Genomic DNA, 22,955 nt, shown 5'->3' with positions numbered 1-22,955 from the left:
ACACTCTTTCAACTTAGTCTTAGAAATAAGAGACTACATCATCTGAAAAATTAGGATACTCTTAAGTTTTCAATAAGCCCTTTAACATGAGTTTATTCCTCAAAGCCAAAAGTCTTGCAAAAAAAAGGGGGGGGCGGGGGAATCCCACCTTGTATAGCCCTGAAGATCACCCGGCACACAGACACCACCTCCTCTCCTTCTTCCCACAGGTTCCTCCAGCATGAGAGTCCCCAACCCCCTCACAGCCGGTAGAGACAAGGGAATGCCACTTTTGAAATCCACTGTTTGCTTAGAGGTAGGGTCCCATCAGCTGTGGGGACATTGACCCAGGCCCAACGTTGAGAGTCACTGAGAGGGATCAGGAAGTGTGGCCCGAAAAGACCAGAGACTTCGTTTCCTGCTGCTGTTGCATCAGCTTCAGGCCTGGAGCTCCCTGTGTTCAGTAATACGACACGGCTCAGACTACTGGGAACAGTCAAATGCAGTCAGATGCCCACAAAGGGGTTGAGTCCAGCCCAGGAAGAGAAGCTCCTCCCTGGATTCTAAAATTCAAGAAGTTACGTTTGAAGTACACAGCAAACGATGCAAGAAAATCTGCTGACAGAAGATGATTTTCATCAGTCTCTGGAGCCAGAAACTATAAAAATAAAACTGGGAAGAAAAGCTTAAATAAAGAGTTTATTTCCAAATTCAGTAGAACCTATTTCCTATTCTCTTTCTTGAAAAGCGAACTGGGTTACAAAAATCCAAATTTATGTATTTGGTAGTGAAGTAATTATAAATGTTGCCAGTCAATGCCAACCAGTGTCTGATTTGCTTCCTGTGCATGTCCAATTTCCTCTGTGATACTGTGCTGGTGCCAGAGCTTCTGAATCTTCTTAAATCGCTCTCTGCACAAATGTAAAGGATTTCCCCGTCTAGAAAGAAGACACATGTCACTCAGGATGCATTCGGTTTATTCATCTATTATACTCCAACCTTTCCTGATTTAGGAAAAGTTACAAGTTATTGGTTTTAGATCCTCTGCAGAATTTCTCTTTGGCAGGTGCCTGTGGCTATTAATGTGTTAGCTCTGACGGTTTGCTAGGAGCAGCTGAAGGGGAGTAAGTGCTGAAAAGAAGAGGAAAATGAACACAAGCTACACCTACTCAGACTGGGGTGAGGAATTGGGGGTGGGGTTGAGCAGGAGGGTTTACGCTGAGAGGCTAAAACTATGCATTTATTATCCATTTTGTTGGTAAAACGTAAAACAGGGAGGGGCAGGGAAGAGGATGGAAAAATTGCAGGGGTGAAAATGTTCTTCTAAGTACTGTCTTTCAGCTACAAAGTCTAAGCAAAGCAGTCAAATGTGAGTAACTTTGGGGTCTAATTTAACCAAAGCACAGGCGCTGGTGAGCTCACGCCTGGGGCCTTGGCTCCTGACTCAGAGTGCCAGTCCTCTCACTCTCTGTCCAGAGCTCTTCCTCCTAAGAGCCCACATTTCTCAGAGCAACGGTAAGAACCATCAACAGGTGGCACAAGCCTGTATCCTTGGAGTCAAGTGCCTGAGGAACCCATCTACTTATCTTGCCTTGGTTTCCAGGCCTTCAACTTCTGCTCCCCAAGGCCGGGAAGTTACATCTAGGTTGACTTTTATCCCATTTGGGCAAAAAGAAATGGTCTGAAAGTTCTTTAACAGTGCTTGAAGGAACTGCTGTTAGCATTTTGCTTGTGATGTAACAGAAGCTACCAAAGTAGAAGTGATTAAGCCTCAAATATGGCTGTATTTTTGCTCTATATGTTCTACATCTTTGTTCCCTCAGATTCTTATGTAGTAAGATAAGCACATCTCTTATCAATCAAGATTTGCTCTTTTATATCACTCGAAGAGGACCGGGTCTCCCATACAAAGCCGCACAATTTACAAAGAGCTATCCCTGCAGTGCTCTGATGCTGTGGATGCCACAGGACTATTCAAACAGCTCTCTGGAGTAAGAAATGGAAAAAGGTTGCACTCTGTCCCATTTTTTCCACAAAGCCATACAAGTTACAAAGAGCTATCCCTGCAGTGCTCTGATGCTGTGGATGCCGCAGGACAATTCAAACAGCTCTCTGGAGTAAGAAATGGGAAAAGGTTGCACTCTGTCCCATTTTTTCCCCTTATGTATCTTGATGGCCTTCATGACACTTTGAGGGCTGGGAATGGGAATGTCAAACCAGACAGCCAGGGTAGCCTCCTTGGAAGAGTCCACAGACAACAGCCACTTGTGCTAACCCTCCAGGCAGTTAGCAGGCAGGCTTCAGGACCACAGGGTTCATTGTGTTCACCCCATGCTGAAGGCTCTGGTGGCCCAGAGCCAGTCAACCTAGTTCCCCAGGATGGGCCTTACCTGAGTCCCTGGTCAGTCTCCCCATAGTCATCAAGGTAAGGAGGAGAATAAAAACAGCCTTTGGTTTTGCCAGCTAAAAATAGCACTTGACATTCCCGTACTCTGTAGAGAGACCATTTATACATTAGTAACCAAGGTTTGGATTCAGTTCCAAATGGACTGAAGTCTTATAAAAGTAAACAAAACCACTGGGGATATGGGGTTAACAGACACAAACTATTATACATAAAACAGATAAGCAACAAGGATTTACTGTATAGCACAGGGAATTATACCTAATAACTTGTAACAACCTATCATGGAATATAACCTGCAAAAAACAAAACAAAAAAACACTGGATCACTATGATGTACACCTGAAACTAGTGCAATATTATAAATCAACTATATATCAATAAATAAATATAAACAAACAAAACCACTGTTGGAAGAGAAGAAATGGCGTTTATAGCAGAGACACTTGAAAAAGTATCAACATCCCTGCCTAAGTTTAAAAATAACTAAAAGGATTGTATTGTAACCAATATAAGGAGGGGGAGGGACATTTAGGATTAGGATTCGACAGCTCATATAATAGTGGCATTTAAAAAATTAAGTGTGAGAAAGTTAACTACTTCTAAACATAAGGTAGTTATTTATGTATCAACCACTATTATGAGGAAATTATTCATTTAAAAAATTGCACACAGGGCTTTCCTGGTGGCACAGTGGTTAAGAATCTGCCTGCCAATGCAGGGGACACGGTTCGATCCCTGGTCTAGGAAGGTCCCACGTGCTGTGGAGCAACTAAGGCCATGTACCACAACTACTGAGCCTGCGCTCTAGAGCCCGCGAGCCACAGCTACTGAGCCCGTGCTCCACAACAAGAGAAGCCACCGCAATGAGAAGCCCGTGCACTGCAATGAAGAGTAGCCTCCACTCGCTGCAAACAGAGAAAGCTCACATGCCGCAACTGGAGAAAGCCCGTGCAGCAATGAAGACCCAATGCAGCCAAATATTAAAAAAAAAAGTACACGAATATTACGAACTAGGTTGACCTGAAACACAAAGCAACACTCTACACGACTAAAATAATTCTGAAATGTGCCAAACAAGGTAAAATGCTACTTTTACATTTTTCCTAAGGGTTTTTAAAAAAATGTGTCTCCTGATCCCTTTGAGAGGTTTGCTTAACTTTTTCTGGTGTTAACAATTCAGCTCATCTCAACATTTATTGAGAACCTATCATATACAAGAAATTGTCAGGCACTGGGGGGTACTAAGGTGACTAAGATGTGGATATAATCTATGCCCCAGAGGAGCTCAAACTCATGTCACTTCTCTCCTTCAGACCCTGTGATGGCTTCCATCTCACTCAGAGACCTTGCTAGGACACACCAGGCCCATGACTCTCCCCCTTGTGCTCACTACTGCAGTAGCAGCAGCCTCCTTGCTGTTTCTTTTCTTTTTTTATTTTTCTTTCTTTATTTTTTGGCTATGCCGTGCGGCTTGTGGGATCTTAGTTCCCCGACCAGGGATTTAACCTGCACCCTCAGCAGTGAAAGCACGGAGTCCTAACCACTGGACTGCCAGGCAATTCTTTTTTTTTTAAATAAATTTTATTGAGGGATAATTTTTTTTAAAAAACCTATCCATTTTTACAGGACAGTTAGATGAATTTTGTCCTTGCTCTTTCTTGAACACGGCAGGCACACTCCCCAGCAATTGTGCACTTGCTGCTCCCTGCCTAGAATGTTCTCCCCACTTCTTTAGGTCTTTATTCAAGTCACCTTCCCAGGGAACCTTCCCTGGTTCCCTATCTAAAATTCAACTCTCCAGCTGCCATTTCATATTCCCCTCCCTAGTTTATTTTTTCTCTTCTGCATGGATTGCTTTCTAAATTCTTATTTTATTTTCTATCTCCCTCACTAGAAACTGAGCTCCATGAAGGCAGAGATTTTCGTATGCTTTGTTGACTACTGCATTCTCAATATCCATTACACAGTCACTGGTAAGTATTTGCTGCACGTTGTCGAATGTACACAACTACATACATCAGCCTGTGATATGTATGAGGATACAACAAAAGGAGTAATTCTGACTGTGCTTGGGTAGAAAACCAAACACAGCTAGAAGTTTCACATTACAATGAGGCACAAAGAAAGAACAGAATTGTCATGGGGATGGAAATGATAATGAAAGAACAGCACAGAGTTAGCATGAGCCAAATATGAGATGTGTGGAGACAAGGCTCCCCATTCTCCTCAAATGAATAAAAGAGTGGCCTCAAATCTCTGCAATGTAGTAGTTTCTTGTTCCACCCCTCAACAGATGTCTACTGCGGAAGATCCAAAGCTAGAAAGCTCCTTCCAGGGCCTTACCTCAGGAAGATGCCCACCCCAGAACCACAGGAGTAGGTGTGGGCGGTGCAAGCTCCCACGTCCTCCCCTTCCAACTCCGTCTGACAGCAGTAGCTCTGGGAGCACAGCAGAGTTCCACATACAAGGCACAGAGTTGGGGCTCTGCTCTTGTCACCACCTGATTTGGGGCACCTCCATGAAATAAAAAAGCACAAGTCAAGGCTCTGAAAGACTGGCTAAAGAGCTGAGGGTGGTAAAACTGCCCTGGAAAAAAATTCTGCAATATCAAGTAGAGCTAAGATGCATACAGACTATGGACCAGGCAAATTTATTTCTAGAATAGGTAACATCTCACATACCATGTACTGAAACAATCAACAAGTGGAGAAAAGAGAAATAAAATTATCAATAGGAGGAAAAAAATATGTAAATTAAAAAATTAAAAAAAAATGATTGCTACTGTCATATAATGAAGTACTACACAACAGTGAAAACTGATGAATTAAAAATTCCATGTGTCAGATGTGTAAATAAATCTTACAAACAGTGCTGAGTGAAAAAAGCTACAGGATAATGTACAATGCTATTCTAAAGCCTAAAATAAATAATAATAACTGCTTAGGAATATAACCATTTGTAGTTAATGTGTTATTTAAAGTGCAAATTGTTTAGATAACATCTAATGAATCAAACTTGTCCCTCATCACCCCCTTTCTCATATCTTATTCTGAAACATGGAATCATGCTTTTTACAAGTTTGGTAGTACAAGTTAGGTGGTACTACTGATGTTATGATTTCCCTACCCAAACAAAAGAAAACAATGACAAAATCCTTCAAATTCTGTGTAGAGAAGTGAGTGTTTCCAGTGGTAGGAAGTGCTCAATAAGCTAATATAAAAACTTACGAGAAATTAGATGCTTGATTAATGAGGCTGCTGTAATCCTCTGGAAGGTCTATTAATTTGTTAGATTCTCTTGGATAGCTAAAACAAAACAAAACAAAAACCACATAAAAAACCCAGTTAATATGAGGACATATTGTAACAATGACAGGGAAACTCTTAACTTAGTCAAAATAAATAAAGGAAGCCTGAATCTGAGTGACCGGGCACTACCCACAGCAGCAAAAAGCCACAGTAAGAACTTTAAAATGCACGCTTAAATAACATAGGGCCTTAGGGTTCACATTTTTACTTGAAGAACTCAGGATGAATTATCAGAACAATGGGCTGTCCTGTACACTTATATCCTGCTTCCTTCCTACTTCTTGCCTCCAACCAAGTCTTTGACAATCTTCAGCTTACCTTATAGCGTCTCTTTCACCTTCCAGGTATCTCTTAACTTCAATGTTATGACACCAACTTTAATGTAAATGGAGAAAAAAATATTTTTACTTTTGAAGGGCTAGAACTAAAAAATTTTCTTCTCTAAATCCAGTAAGAGAGAAACAGTTTTCTTGGCTTATTATATTTATCTCTTCATAAGAAGCTTAGAGGAATACCACATACTTTGCCTACCATATTTTAAAATCAGAAGAATATGACCTTTGATTTTCTGAAAGCAACAATGCTTAACATATTAAAATTTGCTATTACCCCCACTAACTGGACACTCTGAAAAACCAGTCTGGGGAATTCCCTGGTGGTCCAATGGTTAGGACTCTGCGCTCCCATTGCCAAGGGCACAGGTTCAATCCCTGGTCAGGGAACTAAGATACCGCAAGCCATGCAGTGTGGGCAAAAAAACCAAACCAAAACCAAAACCAAAACAGTCTGAATCAATGAGAAGCTCTTATAATCTAGAGCTAGAACACTCATATAAAATAAAAAATTTTAAATTGTGGTAAAATACACAGAACATAAAATTTACTATTTTAACCATTTTTAAGTACAGTTCTGTGGCATTAAGTATATTGACGTTGTTGGGCAATCATCACCACCTCTGTCTCCAGAACTTTTTCAGCTTTCTCAAATGAAATTCTGTGCTTGTTAAACACTAACCCATTCCTCCCCGTCCCCCCAGCCCCTGGCAACCACCATTCTATTTTCTGTCTCTATGAATTTCACTATTCTAGGTACCTCATATAAATAGAAACGTAATGCTTGTTCTTTTGTGACTGGCTTATTTCACTTAGGCTGCCTTCAAGTTTCATCCACATTGTAGCATGTGTCAGAACTTCCTACCCTTTTAAGGCTGAATAATACTCCACTGAATGTATATAACACATTTTGTTTATCCATTCATTGGTTTATGGACATTTGGGTTGTTTCCACCTCTTGGCTATTGTGAATAATGCTGCTATGAACATGCGTGTACAAAATTCTATGAGTTCCTCCTTTCAATTCTTTTGCAATATACACCTAGGAGTGAAACTACTGGATTATAGAGTAATTCTGTTTAACTTTTTGAGGAATCACCATACTGTTTTCCAGAGCAGCTGTACCATTTTCTATTCCTACTGACAGTGTACATGGATTCCAGTTTCTTGACATCCTCACCAACATGTGTTATTAATGTCTGCCTTTTTCATTACAGTAGTTCTAATGGGTATGAAGTGGTATCTCACTGTGATTTTTATTTGCATTTCCCTGATGACTAGTGATGTTTAGTATTTTTTCATGTGTTTTGCTTATTGACCATTTGTATATCTTCTTTGGAGAAGTCCTTTGCTCATTTTATAATGGGTTGTTTGCTTTTTTGTTGCTGAGATGTAGGAAATCTAGATATATGTATTCTGGCTATTACTCCCTTATCAGATATATGATTTGCAAATATTTTCTCCCATTCTGTGGGTAAATCAGCCAAATTTTATTCTTAACTTAGTCACTAACTTGCCATGATTAATGGGTCAATTTCTCTAGACTTCAGTTTTCTCAAATATAAACTGAGGATAGGGTGTCCCTGGTGGCGCAGTGGTTAAAAATCCGCCTGACAATGCAGGTGACACAGGTTTCAGCCCTGGTCCGGGAAGATCCCACATGCCATGCAGCAACTAAGCCCGTGTACCACAACTACTGAGCCTGCACTCTAGAGCCCATGAGCCACAACTACTGAAGCCCTTGTGCCACAACTACTGAAGCCCGCACGCCTAGAGCCTGTGCTCTGCAACGAGAGAAGCCATCACAATGAGAAGCCTGTGCACTGCAATGAAGAGTAGCCACCACTCACTGCATCTAGAGACAGCCCACATGCAGCAATGAAGACCCAAAGCAGCAATCAATCAATCAATCAATAAAAATAAAATAAAAAAATAAAAATAAAGTGAGGATATTAGACTAGATAACCCTTAAGGTTTCTTTCAGTTTCAAAAATCTACAGAACATAGTACTTAACAAGTAAGTTAATATGAGGAAATAAACATTTCCACCACTACTCTCCTTCCAGGCAAATATGCTTATACTATTCAGTAGGCCTGGCAAAAATCTTACCATAAAGGTAAATCCTTAACTAAGAAGGCCTAATAATTATACTTTGAATCACATGGATTGAATTCTGCCAGGCTATCTGAGAATTTTGTAAAATATGTGATAAACTGAAGTTTGTTTCCATATATATATATTCCAATATAAAGAAGAAAAGTGTATAATCGTTACCTTTCAATCAGTAACTTCATTATCTCCTTATTTTCTTGAAAAAGGCAAATGAAGTTGTTTGGCAGGGAAAGATAGTTACATAAATGTTCAAAATGGCTTGTTCCAGAAGCTGCAAATAGAGAAGAAAACAGTTTTGCATATAACAACTAAGAGTAGATCCTATAGGAGAGTAAGCAACAGCAGAGCTTAAAACAAAAAAGGCACGAGATGAAATAGTTCAATTTTGCTAGGTACACAACCTGTAGGAAGTAAATAAGATGGCACATGGAAGGGATCCATAGAAAATGACATAACTGAAAGTGGAGTCAGGCGACTCCTTTACCAAACTGCTCACAATTTCTTGATGTTTCAGTTTTACCATCTGCAAAATGGGGTACCTGTGTGATATACTTCATGGGGTTATTTGTGAACATTAAATGACAAAAATAACATGGGTAGCTCTGGAAAAGTATAAGGCAGTACAGAGACATAAGATGATTTTATCACTGAGAGATGGATTTAAACACTAACTTAATCATCACTGAAAATGATTAGGAAGGGTAAATTATTCTCTCAATGGTGCCTGGACAACTAGCTAAATGGAGATGCTATTCAACAAACTTTTAGAGAGCAGCATAACATGCAGGCACCCCATGACTTGTGCCAGGCACTATGAGGTACAGTAAACTTTAAGTCTACCTTTAATTCCTACATTAAAATCAGATTTATGTGTAATTACGGCTATTTTGAACTTCAATGCCTCATGTTTCAGATTAAAAAATACTTGAGGGGGGCAGACAGCAGAAGCAAGAAGAACTACAATCCTGCAGCCTGTGGAACGAAAACCACATTCACAGAAAGCTAGCCAAAATGAAAAGGCAGAAGACTATGTACCAGATGAAGGAACAAGATAAAACCCCAGAAAAACAACTACATGAAGTGGAGATAGGCAACCTTCCAGAAGAAGAATTCAGAATAATGATAGTGAAGATGATCCAGGACCTCAGAAAAAGAATGGAGGCAAAGATCAAGAAGATGCAAGAAACGTTTAACAAAGACCTAGAAGAATTAAAGAACAAACAAACAGAGATGAACAATACAATAATTAAAATGAAAAATACACTAGAAGGAATCACTAGCAGAATAACTGAGGCAGAAGACCGGATAAGTGACCTGGAAGACAGAACGGTGGAAATCACTACCGCAGAACAGAATAAAGAAAAAAGAATGAAAAAAAGTGAAGACAGCCTAAGAGACCTCTGGGACAACATTAAATGCACCAACATTTGCATTATAGGGGTCCCAGAAGAAGAGAAAGGACCCAAGAAAATATGTGAAGAGATAATAGCTGAAAACTTCCCTAACATAGGAAAGAAAACAGTCAACGAAGTCCAGGAAGTGCACAGAGTCCCAGGCAGGATAAACCCAAGGAGGAGCACACTGAGACACACAGTAATCAAATCGACAAAACTTAAAGACAAAGAAAAAAATCAACAAGGGAAATATGACAAATAACATACAAGGGAACTCCCATAAGGTTATCAGCTGATTTCTCAGCAGAAACTCTGCAAGCCAGAGGGAGTGGCACAATATATTTAAAGTGATGTAAGGGAAGAAACTACAGCCAAGAATACTTTACCCAGCAAGGATCTCATTCAGATTTGACAAAGAAATCAAAAGCTTTACAGACAAGCAAAAGCTAAGAGAATTCAGCACTACCAGACCAGCTTTGCAACAAATGCTAAAGGAACTCCTCTTCTAAGTGGGAAAGGGACTAGCAACTTAAAAAATAAAAAACCTTGTACATACATAGACTGCTGTATCAAAACTGCATGGGAGGGCTTCCCTGGTGGTACGGTGGTTAAGAATCTGCTTGCCAATGCAGAGGACATGGGTTCGAACCCTGATCTGGGAAGATCCCACATGCTGTGGAGCAACTAAGCCTGTATGCCACAACTACTGAGCCTGTGTTCTAGAGCCTGCGAGCCACAACTACTGAGCCTGTGTTCTAGAGCCTGCGAGCCACAACTACTGAGCCCATGTGCCAAAACTACCGAAACCTGCATGCCTAGAGCCCGTGCTCTGCAACAAGAGAAGCCACCACAATGAGATGCCTGCACACTGCAATGAAGAGTAGCCCCCGCTTGCCGCAACTAGAGAAAGCCTGCACGCAGCAACAAAGACCCAATGCAGCTGAAAATAAATAAGTAAAACAACAACAACAACAAAAAGACTGCATGGGAACAGCAAACCCAAAACCTACGATAGATACACATACAAAAAAGAAAAAGCAACCCAAACACAACACTAAAGATGGTCATCAAAACACAAGAGAGGGGCCTCCCTGGTGGCGCAGTGGTTGGGAGTCCGCCTGCCGATGCAGGGGACGTGGGTTCGTGCCCCGGTCTGGGAGGATCCCGCATGCCGCGGAGCGGCTGGGCCCGTGAGCCATGGCCGCTGAGCTTGCGCGTCCGGCAACGGGAAAGGCCACGACAGTGAGAGGCCCACATATCGCAAAAAAAAAAAAAAAAAAAAAAAACACAAGAGAGCAAAAGAAGAAGGGAAGAAAAAAGACCTACAAAAACAAACCCAAAACAATTAAGAAAATGGCAATAGGAATGCACATATTGATAATTACCTTACATGTAAATGGATTAAATGCACCAATCAAAAGACAGACTGGCTGAGTGGATACAAAAACAAGACCCATATATATGCTGTCTACAGGAGACCCACCTCAGACCTAGGGACCTATACAGACTGAAAGTGAGATGGAAGAAGGTATTCCACGCAAACGGAAATCACAAGAAAGGTGGAGTAGTAATACTCATATCAGACAAAATAAAGTTTAAAATAAAGACTGTTATAAGAGACAAAGAAGGATACTACACAATGATCAAGGGATCAATCAAAGAAGAAGATATAACAACTGTAAATATATATGCACCCAACATAGGAGCACCTCAATATATAAGGCAAATACTAACAGCCATAAAGGTAGAGATCGACAGTAACACAATAATACTGGGAGACTTTTAACACCTCATTTTTTTTCATCAATGGACAGAACATCCAAACAGAAAATCAATAAGGAAGCACAGGCCTTAAATGACACATTAGACCAGATGGACTTAACTGATATTTATAGAGCATTTCATCCAAAAGCAGCAGAATACACTTTCTTCTCAAGTGCACACAGAACATTCTCCAGGATTGACCACATGCTAGGCCACAAGGCGAGCCTCGGTAAATTTAAGAAAACTGAAATCATATCAAGCATCTTCCGATAACAATGCTATGAGATTAAAAATAAACTATAAGAAAAAAACTACAAAAAACACACACATGGAGGCTAAACAATATGCTACTGAACAACCAATGTATCACTGAAGAAATAAAAGGGGAAATCAAAAAATACCTAGAGACAAATGAAAGCACAACAATCCAAAATCTATGGGATGCAGCAAAAGCAGTTGTAAGAGGGAAGTTTATAGCAATACAATCTTATCCCAGGAAACAAGAAAAATCTCAAATAAACAACCCAACCTTACACCTAAAGCAACTAGAGAAAGAAGAACAAACAAAACCCAAAGTTAATAGAAGGAAAGAAGTCATAAAGATCAGAGCAGAAATAAATGAAATAGAGACAGAAGAAGTAAGAGCAAAGATCAATGAAACTAAAAGCTGGTTCCCTGAAAAGATAAACAAAACTGATAAACCTTTAGCCAGACTCATCAATAAAAAAAGGGAGAGGACTCAAATCAATAAAATTCGAAATGAAAAAGGAGAAGTTATAACAGATACCACAGAAATACAAAGGATCATAAGACACTACACATGGCTCTATGCCAATAAAATGGACAACCTGGAAGAAATGGACAAATTCTTAGAAAGGTACAGTCTCCCAAGACTGAACCAGGAAGAAACAGAAAATATGAACAGACCAATCATAAGCACTGAAATTGAAGCTGTGATTAAAAATCTTCCGACAAACCAAAGTCCAGGACCTGATGACTTCACAGGTGAATTTTATCAAACATTTAGAGAAGAGCTAACACCTATCCTTCTGAAACTGTTCCAAAAAATTGCAGAGGAAGGAAAACTCCCAAACTCATTCTATGAGGCCACCATCACCCTGATACCAAAACCAGACAAAGATACCACAAACAAAAAGAAAATTACACACTGGAACTTCCCTGGTGGCGCAGTGGTTAAGATTCCATGCTCCCAATGCAGAGGGCCCGGGTTTGATCCCTGGTCAGGGAACTAGATCCAACATGCATGTTGCAACTGAGAGTTTGCATGCCACAACTAAAGAGCCCATATGCTGCAACTAAGGAGCTGGTGAGCTGCAACTAAGGAGCCCACTTGCTGCAACTAAGACCTGGCACAACCAAATAAATAAATATTAAAAAAAAAAAAAAAGAAAGAGGCCAATATCACTGATGAACATAGACACAAAAAGTCTCAACAAAATACTAGCAATCCGAATCCAACAATACATTAAAAGGATCATACACCATAATCAAGTTGGATTTATCCCAGGGATACAAGGATTTTTCAGTATCTGCAAATCAATCAGTGTGATATACTACATCAACAAATTGAAGAATAAAAACCATATAATCATCTCAAAAGATGCAGAAAAAATTTTTGACAACATTCAGCACCCATTTATGATAAAAGCTCTCCAGAAAGTGGGCACAGAGGAAACATACCTCAACATAATAAAGGCTATATACAACAAACCTATAGCTAACATCATACTCAATGGTGAAAAGCTGAAAGCATTTCCTCTAAGATTAGGAACAAGACAAGGATGTCCACTCTCACCACTTTTAGTCAACGTAATTTTGGAAGTCCTACCTGTGGCAATTAGAGAAGAAAAAGAAATAAAAGGAATCCAAATTGGAAAAGAAGAAGTAAAACCGTAACTGTTTGCAGATGACATGATACTATATACATAGAAAATCCTAAAGATGCTACCAGAAAACTACTAGTGTTCATCAATGAATTTGGTAAAGTTGAAGGTTACAAAATTAATACACAGAAATCTGTTGCATTTCTATAAACTATGAAAGATCAGAAAGAAAATTCAAGAAACAATCCCATTTACCACTGCATCAAAAAGAATGAAATACCTAGGAATAAACCTACCTAAGGAGACAAAAGATCTGTACTCAAAAACTATAAGACACTGATGAAAGAAATCAAAGAAGACACAAACAGATGGAAAGGTATACCATGTTAGTGGATTGGAAGAATCAATATTGTCAAAATGACTATACTACCCAAGGCGATCTATGGATTCAATGGAATCCCTATAAAATTACCAATGGCATTTTTCACAGAAGTAGAACAAAAAATCTTAAAATTTGTATGGAGACACAAAAGTCCCCTAATAGCCAAAGCAATCTTGAGAAAGAAAAACGGAGCTGGAGGAATCAGGCTCCCTGACTTCAGACTATACTACCTATAGTCATCAAAACAGTATGGTACTGGCACAAAAATAGATATAGATCAATGTAACAGGACAGAAAGCCCAGAAATAAACCCACACACCTATGGTCAATTAATCTATGACAAAGGAGGCAAGACTACACAACTGTGGAAAGACAGTCTAGTCTCTTCAACAAATGGTGCTGGGAAAACTGGTCAGCTACATGTAAAAAAATGAAATTAGATGATTCTTTAACACCATACACAAAAATAAGCTCAAAATGGATTAAAGACCTAAATGTGAGAACAGATACCGTAAAACCCCCAGAGGAAAACATAGGCTGAACACTCTCTGACATAAATTGCAGCAATATCCTTTTTGATCTGTCTTCCGTAATAATGGAAATAAAAATAAACAAATGGGACCTAATTAAACTCAAAAGCTTTTGCACAGCAAAGGAAACCATAAACAAAACGAAAAGACAACCCACAGACTGGGAGAAAATATTTGCAAATGATGTGACCGACAAGGGATTAGTCTCCAAAATTTACAAACACCTCATGAGGCTTAATATCATCAAAACGAACAACCCAATCAAAAAATGGGCAGAAGACCTATAGAGACATTTCTCCAAAGAAGACGGATGAGAAGATGTTAAACATCGCTAATTATTAGAGAAATGCAAATCAAAAGTACAATGAGATATCACCTCACACCAGTCAAAATGGCTATCATCAAAAAATCCACAAACAGTAAATGCTGGAGAGATTGTGGAGAAAAGGGAACCCTCCTACACTGTCGGTGGGAATGTAAATTGGTACAGCCACTATGGAGAACAGTATGGAGGCTCCTTAAAAAACTAAAAATAGAGCTACCATTTGACCATGCAATCCCACTCCTGGGCATATATCCAGAGAAAAACATGGTCCGAAAGGATACACGCACCCCAATGTTCATTGCAGCACTGTTTACAATAGCCAAGACATGGAAGCAACCTAAATGTCCATCAACAGAGGAATGGATAAAGCGAATGTGGTACATATATACAATGGAATATTGCTCAGCCATTAAAAAGAATGAAATAATGACATTTGTAGCAACATGGATGGACCCAGAGATTGCCATACTGAGTGAAGTCAGTCAGAGAAAGAGAAATATCATATGATATCTCTTATATGTGGAGTCTAAAAAGAAATGATACAAAGGAACTTATTTACAAAACAGAAACAGGCTCATAGACGTAGAGAACAAACTTATGGTTACCGGGGGGAAGGGTGGAGGGAAGGGATAGTCAGGGAGTTTGGGATCGACATGTACACACTGCCATAATTAAAATGGATAACCAAAAAGGACCTACAGTATAGCACAGGGAACCCTGCTCAATGTTATGTGGCAGCCTAGATGGGAGGGGAGTTTGGATACATGTATATGTATGGCTGAGTTGCTTTGTTGTGCACCTGAAACTATCACAACATTGTTAATCGGCTATATTCCAATATAAAATCAAAAGTTAAAAAAAAAAAAAAGCAACAAAAAACCACACCTGAATTTGTCACTTTTCACTTTTTAAAATCTGAAGAACCCAGTTTATGAATAATATACAATTGAACAATTTTAATATCTGAAAGCAAAACAAGTACATTTTTGTACACGTACAAAATCAGTACATTTACTGACATCCAAATAAAATCAGATATTTACATAAATATGCATCTAATTCTATAATTGGTACATCACCATAGTCAATTAGCTGTGACCTAAATTGTTAATAAGTTTTCATTTTTGCAATGCACTTTAATTCTTAACTTGCTAGAGTGAAAGACTACATACATTTCCTACATTTTGAAAGAAATTAGAAATTACCTTGAATTTCAGGTGGGGACGGAACTCCATTTAAGTAATGGAAAAACAAAGCAGAACACCTCAGGAAAGGCATGATTCCAGCTCTGACATTCCTCAACAGATGCCAACCAGAGTGCATTTCTTTCAAGGCACTGTGAAAGAGAAAAATGATAACTGGGAAATGTAATTACAAAATGGTCATTCTAGTTATAGCACAGTGTGAAAACAGATAACTACTATTTGGAATTGATAGCACGTTGGCTTTAAAGGTACGGGTAGCCCTAACTATTACAGGATGTCAGGTATAATAGGTGATATACCCTCTAATGCTGTTATTAAAATTTGTAAAAGTTATACAGCTATATAAAGAGAAAATTTGGAAAATAAAAAAACTATCCACTATTCTATAACCTTGTATCAGCAGGTATTACTTTGGAAAACTATTTTCATACTAATGTGTCTTATACAGTTGTACTTGTAACATATAAAATTTAAAATTAACGTGATTTTCAGATCATAAATCATAATTTTATTGGAATTTTAAGATTCTGGATAACATAAATCATAACCTACACTAAATTACTTCCCTGTAAGCAAACTCTTAGATTGCTTTAAATTCTTTGCTAATATAAATAATATCAGTGTACATCTTTATGTCTGTAGGTTTTTCTATATGTTGGATTATTTTGCTAGTGTGGATTCTCAGAAATGGGATAACTTAGTCAAAGAACAAACAGTATGGCTCTTGACATATACTGTTAGAAAGCCAAGTGAAGGGACTTATCTGGTGGCTCAGTGGTTAAGAATCTGCCTGCCAATGCAGGGAACATGGGTTCAAGCCCTGGTCTGGGAAGATCCCACATGCCGCAGAGCAACTAGGCCCACGTGCCACAGCTACTGAGCCTGTGCTCTAGAGCCTGTGAGCCACAACTAATGAGCTGGCACGCCACAACTTTTGAAGCCCACATGCCCTAGAGCCCATGCACCGCAACTACTGAGCCCACGTGCCGCAACTACTGAAGCCTATGTGCTGCAATTACTGAAGCCCGTGTGACTAGAGCCAGTGCATCACAACAAAAGAAGCCACTGCAATGAGAAGCCCACGCACCACAAGGAAGAGCAGCCCCTGCTCGTCGCAACTAAAGAAAGTCCGCACGCAGCAACCAAGACCCAGCCAAAAATAAAATTAAAAAATAAAAATAAAAAAAAAAAAAAAAAAAAAAAAAAAAAAAAAAAAAAAAAAAGAAAGCCAAGTAATACTGTCGTAACCAAATCACAATGACTCCAATAACATGAGGTTCTAAGAATGTCACTGCACTCCTGCCGGCCCTCGATATACCTTAAAAATGTGTGGGAAGTGCTGTATATTACTCCTCTCTCAGAGATTTCCAATCATGTTAGTATATTAAAAGTTGAGAAGTCCTGCAGGTCACTCCCCCATCTCTTATTTTAAACATGTCAACAGACAGCAACTTCCCTTATTTAACAAATGAATTCGTTTTTCATACTACCACCTCCTAATATTCGGGGAACTGCCTATCGTGTAAAGATTACGACCTCACCTTCCTGCATACTGGTGAACTGTTTTATACAAAGCAAGAACTGCTAATTCTTCTTCCCCAGAAGCATTTTCTTGATCCATGCCATTCTCTTCTGAAAGATAAGGCAATATTAGTACTCTGTATTTGCCTACTAAGTGGATTGATGACCACACCATTTAAGCACTCAAATATATTCATACACTCACATGTAATATGAAAATACTCTCACAGAACACACAGAACTTTAATCCCTCAGGTCGGAACACAGTATTGATCTCCATCCTAACAAGGAGCCTCTTAGGGAGAGGAAGCCAAAGTGCCTCAGGGTGCCAGGCAGCAAGCGGTGAGTAAAATCTGCTAAATATAGTCTGTGGTACTCAAATATTACTAAACTTATGAAATTAGAAAAATAAGTAAAAACATTCACATCACTAAGGTTTTTAACAGAAGGGAAACTGTTTCAAAAATTTTCACATGAGGATAAACAGAATTTTACTGTTTATTTTACTCATTACTACTACAAGTAGCCTAATTATAGTTTATATATTACTCTCATCCAAGCACCTTTTCCTTTAATACTTTTTTTTTAACTGAAAAAACTCCAGTACTTCCTTCAAGAATCTGACAAAAAGGAGTTACCTGTACATGAGGTAAGTAAGATCTGTATGATGTGTGCCATAGTAACCAGATGGAACATGTGAAGGTCCCCAGTGCCAAGGCTGATCCCTGAAAAATCTTGACACTGCAATGCCGGGAAGGCGAGCACCAAGCCCACCTGGATACCAAATACAGAAGGTCAGACAGAGCACCTTTCCTTTCACAGCTGAACACATTTCCATTTTCTTAATGTGATCTCTTTGTGAGCTCAGTCCCTCCCCTTAAGAAATCTTTGTTCTTAAAGGGTACACATGTTAGAAATTCCACTAGGATTGACTAAAGAAAATTATTTAGAGCATTATTATTTCATTTGATGGGCATTATTATTTCATTTATCCACTGATTCCCCTATATATAGTTTATTGTTAATAATAACAAAAATAAAACTTGAAATCTTTCTAGGTAGTGAGCAATGGAAAAAGCATGAGGTTTGGGCCCACAAAGATCTAGGTAAGAATCCGAGATCCTCTTATGAACCTTTTAGACAATTCCTTTGAGTCTCAGTTTCCCTGTTGGTAAGCTGGCAATAATATATGTATTTTTAATACCTCAGTAATAAGGATGTAAGGACTAAATGAAGATGAATGTGAAAGCAGTCAGGTACACAATAAATGCTAGCTCCCTTGTTAGCCTCCTGCTGCCTGTATGGTGGTGTCAGTGGTGGTGGTTTTCAGAGGAGTAATGGGAACAATAACAATGGCTGACATTTACTAGGGACACATTGCTCTAAGCTCTTTACATTGATTATCCCATTGAGTTGTGACACAATTATATCAGGTAGGTATTAACCAACTTACAGGCACAGAATATGATGCCCAAAGAGATTAAGGGGGCAGCACTTGGGGCTGCTGTGCGTGGCAGTACACTCAGTGTCCTGAGTAAGGGGACCTGGTTGAGGTGGGGCTGAACTTCAGCCACCCACTGCCTGGCCAGGGCTGACCTGGCACCACCTGCACCTGTTCAGAAGACATGACTTTCCCTAAATCACAAAAATAGACTGTTGCTAAGTAGTGTTACCAGAGGGCTGTATCTGCCCCAAGGCACCGTATGGGTTGGCAGCAGCCCTTACATTACTAGTGTTTTTTACTTCTCTATAGTGAAAAGCATAGAGCGGTTACATTACTGACCTCAGCCACAAGGCAAAAATAAGAGACCGGATTAGACACCCAGGTCAAGTCTCTCAACTGGATTCCTTAATATTTTCTTTTTGAGGATCTTCAGAAAAGAATTATACTCAGAAGTAGTAAGAATAATAGGTGATAATTCCTCTTGTCTGCCTCTGCATTACTCATCAAGTCTAAGATAAAGCTATATAATATGATAAAAATTTCAAACACAAATTACAAGATACCCACCAATAAATGAAACATGTCGATATCTAATATGCATGGAAGGTCTCCGTGGTTGTCACCAGGCACCAATGCTAATGTTTAAAGAAAAATACATGAGCACATATTATATGTCAATGTAAGTATTAAATTATTTTTAAAATGCATATAATCTAGTTTAAATTTATTTTTTGCAAGCTATATATGAATTCATGAGCTAGAACTTGTATATAAGACAAACAGTATTATCAAAATATTTCTTTCAAAATGGAGGGAAGTTTCACCACTAAAAACAAAATTACAGAAGATGAGAAATTATCATAACATATATGGTACATGTATTAATACTCACATGCAAAAAGTTTACAAAAGTGTCCTTGTACCACTGAAAGTGATGCCACTGTCCAATGTGCTGCAGCAAATCTTGTTAGTGACCTAAGACAGTCATCCTGAAATAAAGAGACGACAAAATTAACAAAGAAGCCAGCATATGAGGTAGTTCTCCTTCAGGAGTGTTAGTTCAAAGCACAGCTAGTTGAAGTAAAGCTGGATTCACAATGAAATCTCTAGACGGTATGGAACTGAATCTATGACATCTTTAATGGCATGTCTCTAACATGGAATGCATGGAATGGAGAACATCTAATTGTATGATGAATAAAACAAGGCTATCTCCTGTTACCATGCTGCTAGTTCTCTGTGGAAAAGTTAAGAAGGACACATGTGTCAAGAGAGACAGCAAACAAAAGAGACTCCCAGGAATGTGATGCAGTATTTCTTTATATTTAGTCTATAAATACTCTAAAATGTGGGAAACACTTCAAATACTGGGGAAACTACGTGCAAGAAGATGGTTATACAAATCAGGGTGTCTGTAAACATCAAAAACTGTTATGGAGACTATGTAGGAACAATGAGAAAACTCTTAATGTAAAGTGAAGAACAGAGTAGAAACAAAACTACATGTAAATATCTATTATAATAAAGTATAAACATGCTAATGAAAAAGACAGATGGGTGATTGATGTAAGTTTTTTCTTCCTGCTTAATTCTCTATTTTCTAAATTTTTTGTAATGTTTGGTTCAATAGATATTGAGGACCTACCATACACTAGTCTTGGTTTTGAAGATCTCAAAATGAAAACTCACCCCCCCACCCCCTGCTCTCAAGGAGCTCACAGCCTTGAGGGTGGGAAGGAAAAGAAAAGGAGGAAGGGGACAGCTAAAGGAGGCAGTATCACAGATGAGGTATACCTCACTTCATGGCTCAGAAATTTCCCAGGGAAGGCAAAGCTTGAAGAACTTCTTAAAGAGGAGTCATTTGCTTAGGGCACTCGAGCAGAGGCAAAAGTCTGGGACTAGCATTTGGGGACCAGTAATGATTCTGCTATCCTGGCCCATGGATGTGGGGATTGGCAGGAGGTGAGTGACAATGGAGAAGTAACAGTTAAGAGATATGATCAGGGTTACTTTTTAGAGAACCTCTCTGATAATATATTAGGAGAGAGTGAGATTCAGGGTAGAGACAGTTACAATAATCTAGGCAAGAAAAGATATAGGGGCTGAACCAAACCAGCAGAAGTAGGAATGGAAGAACTAGGACAAATATGCAGGAGAGAAATTCTACAAACTCTGCTGCTCAACTGGATATGAACATCCAGACCAAATGATGCATCCAAAAGGACTTGCAAGTTTCTGGCAGGCTTGGTCACCTGGATGGACAGTGGTGACATTAACTAAGACTCTAAATATAGGAAGAAAAATTAATTTGGATTGTTCAGTTTGAGGTATCTTTAGGAGATCCAGGTGAAAAAATGGCACTGAGATAACAGATCTGGTTTAGAGATAAACAGGTGGGAATCATTTGGATATAACTGGAATCAGAGACATAGATGGGGCTGATCAGGGAAGAGTATCAGATGATTGAGTCATGGGCCAAACTCTGGGGGTTTAAAATAACATTTACAGCACAAAGGAGGGAAAACAGACTGAGAAGGAGCCGCCACAAAGGTAGGGAGAAAACCAGGAATGTCACAGAAATCAAGAGAGAAAATGAGTTTCACAAAGAAGTAGTTATCAGAATTAAGTAAATAGAATGTCAAATAAGGGCTGAAAAATGCCCACTCACAATGATAATGAGATCATTTGGTGAACTTGGTAAGAGGTGTTTCCGAAAAGTGAGAAAAGTGTTGGCGAGGGGTGGTGATGGTGAAGCCAAACTGCAGGGAGTTGAAAAGTGAAGAGTTAGCAAGAAATTGGAGCCAGAGTATACATTATTGTTTAAAGACGTTTCGCTGTGTATAAAATTTCTCTTAGGATGTGAAGTGAAATTAAAAACTGTAGGTGCTATTTATCTGTATTTAAACATTTTTCATTGCATGCTGAAATAGTGAAATATGCTTTAAAATCGCTTGCTTGGTCATAAAAAGGAATGAAAAAGCTAGGGTGATAGAAGATAATATTGAGGGCAAGAGTAAGAGGAATAATGGAGCACACTTGTGAACAGGGCAAGTGCCAGGAGTGAAAGAGGTAGAAGAAGGGATAACTGATGGAGAGGGGATGGATTCCAAACAATAGATGGAAAGATAAGCCACTTTACCCGGAGGTCCCTTATCCTCTGATATAGGAGGGAAAGGTCAGTGGAGAGGTAGGTAAATTTGAAAAGCAGAACTCAAAAAAATAGAATGAGTTCGTCCCTAATGGCTACATACTTTAAAAAATTAAATTTCTCTTATGAACGTAGAAAAAAAACTTAGATAAAATATTAGCAAATCAAATATAATCATATATAAAAAGGATACTCTACATGACCAAGTTGGGATTATTTCAGGAATGCAAGGTTGCTTTAACAATCAATATAAACAGATTATACAAAATCATATTAGCAGAAAAACAGATGAAGAGCTGACAGTGTGCCAAAGAGGTAGAGTGAAGTACACAGAATCAAGAAAATGTGTAAGAACTGCCTTAAAAACCAAAGTAAACTCTATTCTATACATTTGTGATTGCCTTTTCAATATGAGCATACTTATCAATTCTTATCTACTGTAGCAAAAGAATGTCACAGTCAATCCATCATATATCACAGTTAAGAATACATGGTACTGTTATTCTGCTGATTTACCAAAAAGATACAATTCAGGGCAGTTTTAATACCAGGTCTACTCCTAGATATTCCAATTTAATAAGTCAAAGTGACCAGGTATCTGTATTTTTAAAAAACTCCAAAGAGTTAGGGCTCTTACATCAGTGGTTCTCAATCCTGGCCTCGGGGGTGGGGGAAGCTTTTTAAAAAATATTAATGCCTGGGGCCTATCTCCAGAGACTCTGATTTAACTGACCCATAGTAGGGCCTAGGCACTTTTAAAAGCTCCCAGGTGATTCTACGTGAATAAAATTACATGCACTTTTATGATTATAAGTTTGAATGGTAAGTAGTAGAAGAAGCTGACACTAGCTACATTGTAAAAATTAGCAAAAGCTTTAATTGTATATTCCTTCACTTTTCTAGGCATTAAATGTACTGTTTTGAAATTAATTTGTACTTATTTACATATTGCTTATAATGGGTAGTCAAATGTGGTAGAGGGTATGTTCTGATCTCTATTTCCAACTACGGCACTAAACATTCAAGAACAAGCACTTTGTTTTTAGTTCCCCATCCCCCCATTTTTTCACATGTTTAACCAAAAGAGATGAAGTCTATTTAAAAGAAAAATAATGAAAAATTAAATAATAAACATTACGTCTTCAGTGTTGTTACAGAAAATGGGTTTTACCTCAAAAGGAGTGAACCTATGCTTAAATAACCACTTCAGGTTTTTTGGATCAAAAAAAGCAGAACAATCTAATTTCTACTCCACCATT

At 38.7% G+C, this 22,955-nt stretch overlaps 1 protein-coding gene across 2 annotated transcripts in view; it reads right to left on the bottom strand.

Annotated features, from left to right (window-relative positions):
• Positions 1-653: 653 nt before the first annotated feature.
• Positions 654-22,955, bottom strand: part of UBR2 (ubiquitin protein ligase E3 component n-recognin 2) — a 115,039-nt gene continuing 92,737 nt past the window's right edge. The window contains exons 37-47 of one of the 2 annotated variants that reach the window (XM_007458219.1): positions 19,441-19,537; positions 19,116-19,183; positions 17,743-17,878; positions 17,125-17,215; positions 15,584-15,714; positions 8,302-8,410; positions 6,013-6,069; positions 5,614-5,691; positions 4,730-4,900; positions 2,370-2,471; positions 654-917 (exon numbers count right to left, since the gene is read on the bottom strand). In XM_007458219.1, the coding sequence (XP_007458281.1) occupies positions 776-917; positions 2,370-2,471; positions 4,730-4,900; positions 5,614-5,691; positions 6,013-6,069; positions 8,302-8,410; positions 15,584-15,714; positions 17,125-17,215; positions 17,743-17,878; positions 19,116-19,183; positions 19,441-19,537 (1,182 nt within the window). In that variant the 3' untranslated portion in view covers positions 654-775. The remainder of the gene's footprint in view (positions 918-2,369; positions 2,472-4,729; positions 4,901-5,613; positions 5,692-6,012; positions 6,070-8,301; positions 8,411-15,583; positions 15,715-17,124; positions 17,216-17,742; positions 17,879-19,115; positions 19,184-19,440; positions 19,538-22,955) is intronic. The other variant, XM_007458218.1, reaches the window with a different exon arrangement.

The sequence above is a fragment of the Lipotes vexillifer genome, unplaced genomic scaffold, assembly GCF_000442215.2.
Source record: "Lipotes vexillifer unplaced genomic scaffold, Lipotes_vexillifer_v1.1 scaffold4, whole genome shotgun sequence".
NCBI classification, from domain to species: domain Eukaryota; kingdom Metazoa; phylum Chordata; class Mammalia; order Artiodactyla; family Lipotidae; genus Lipotes; species Lipotes vexillifer.
The sequence above is the reverse complement of the archived record's forward strand: the minus strand, read 5'-3'. Positions and strand labels throughout refer to the sequence as shown.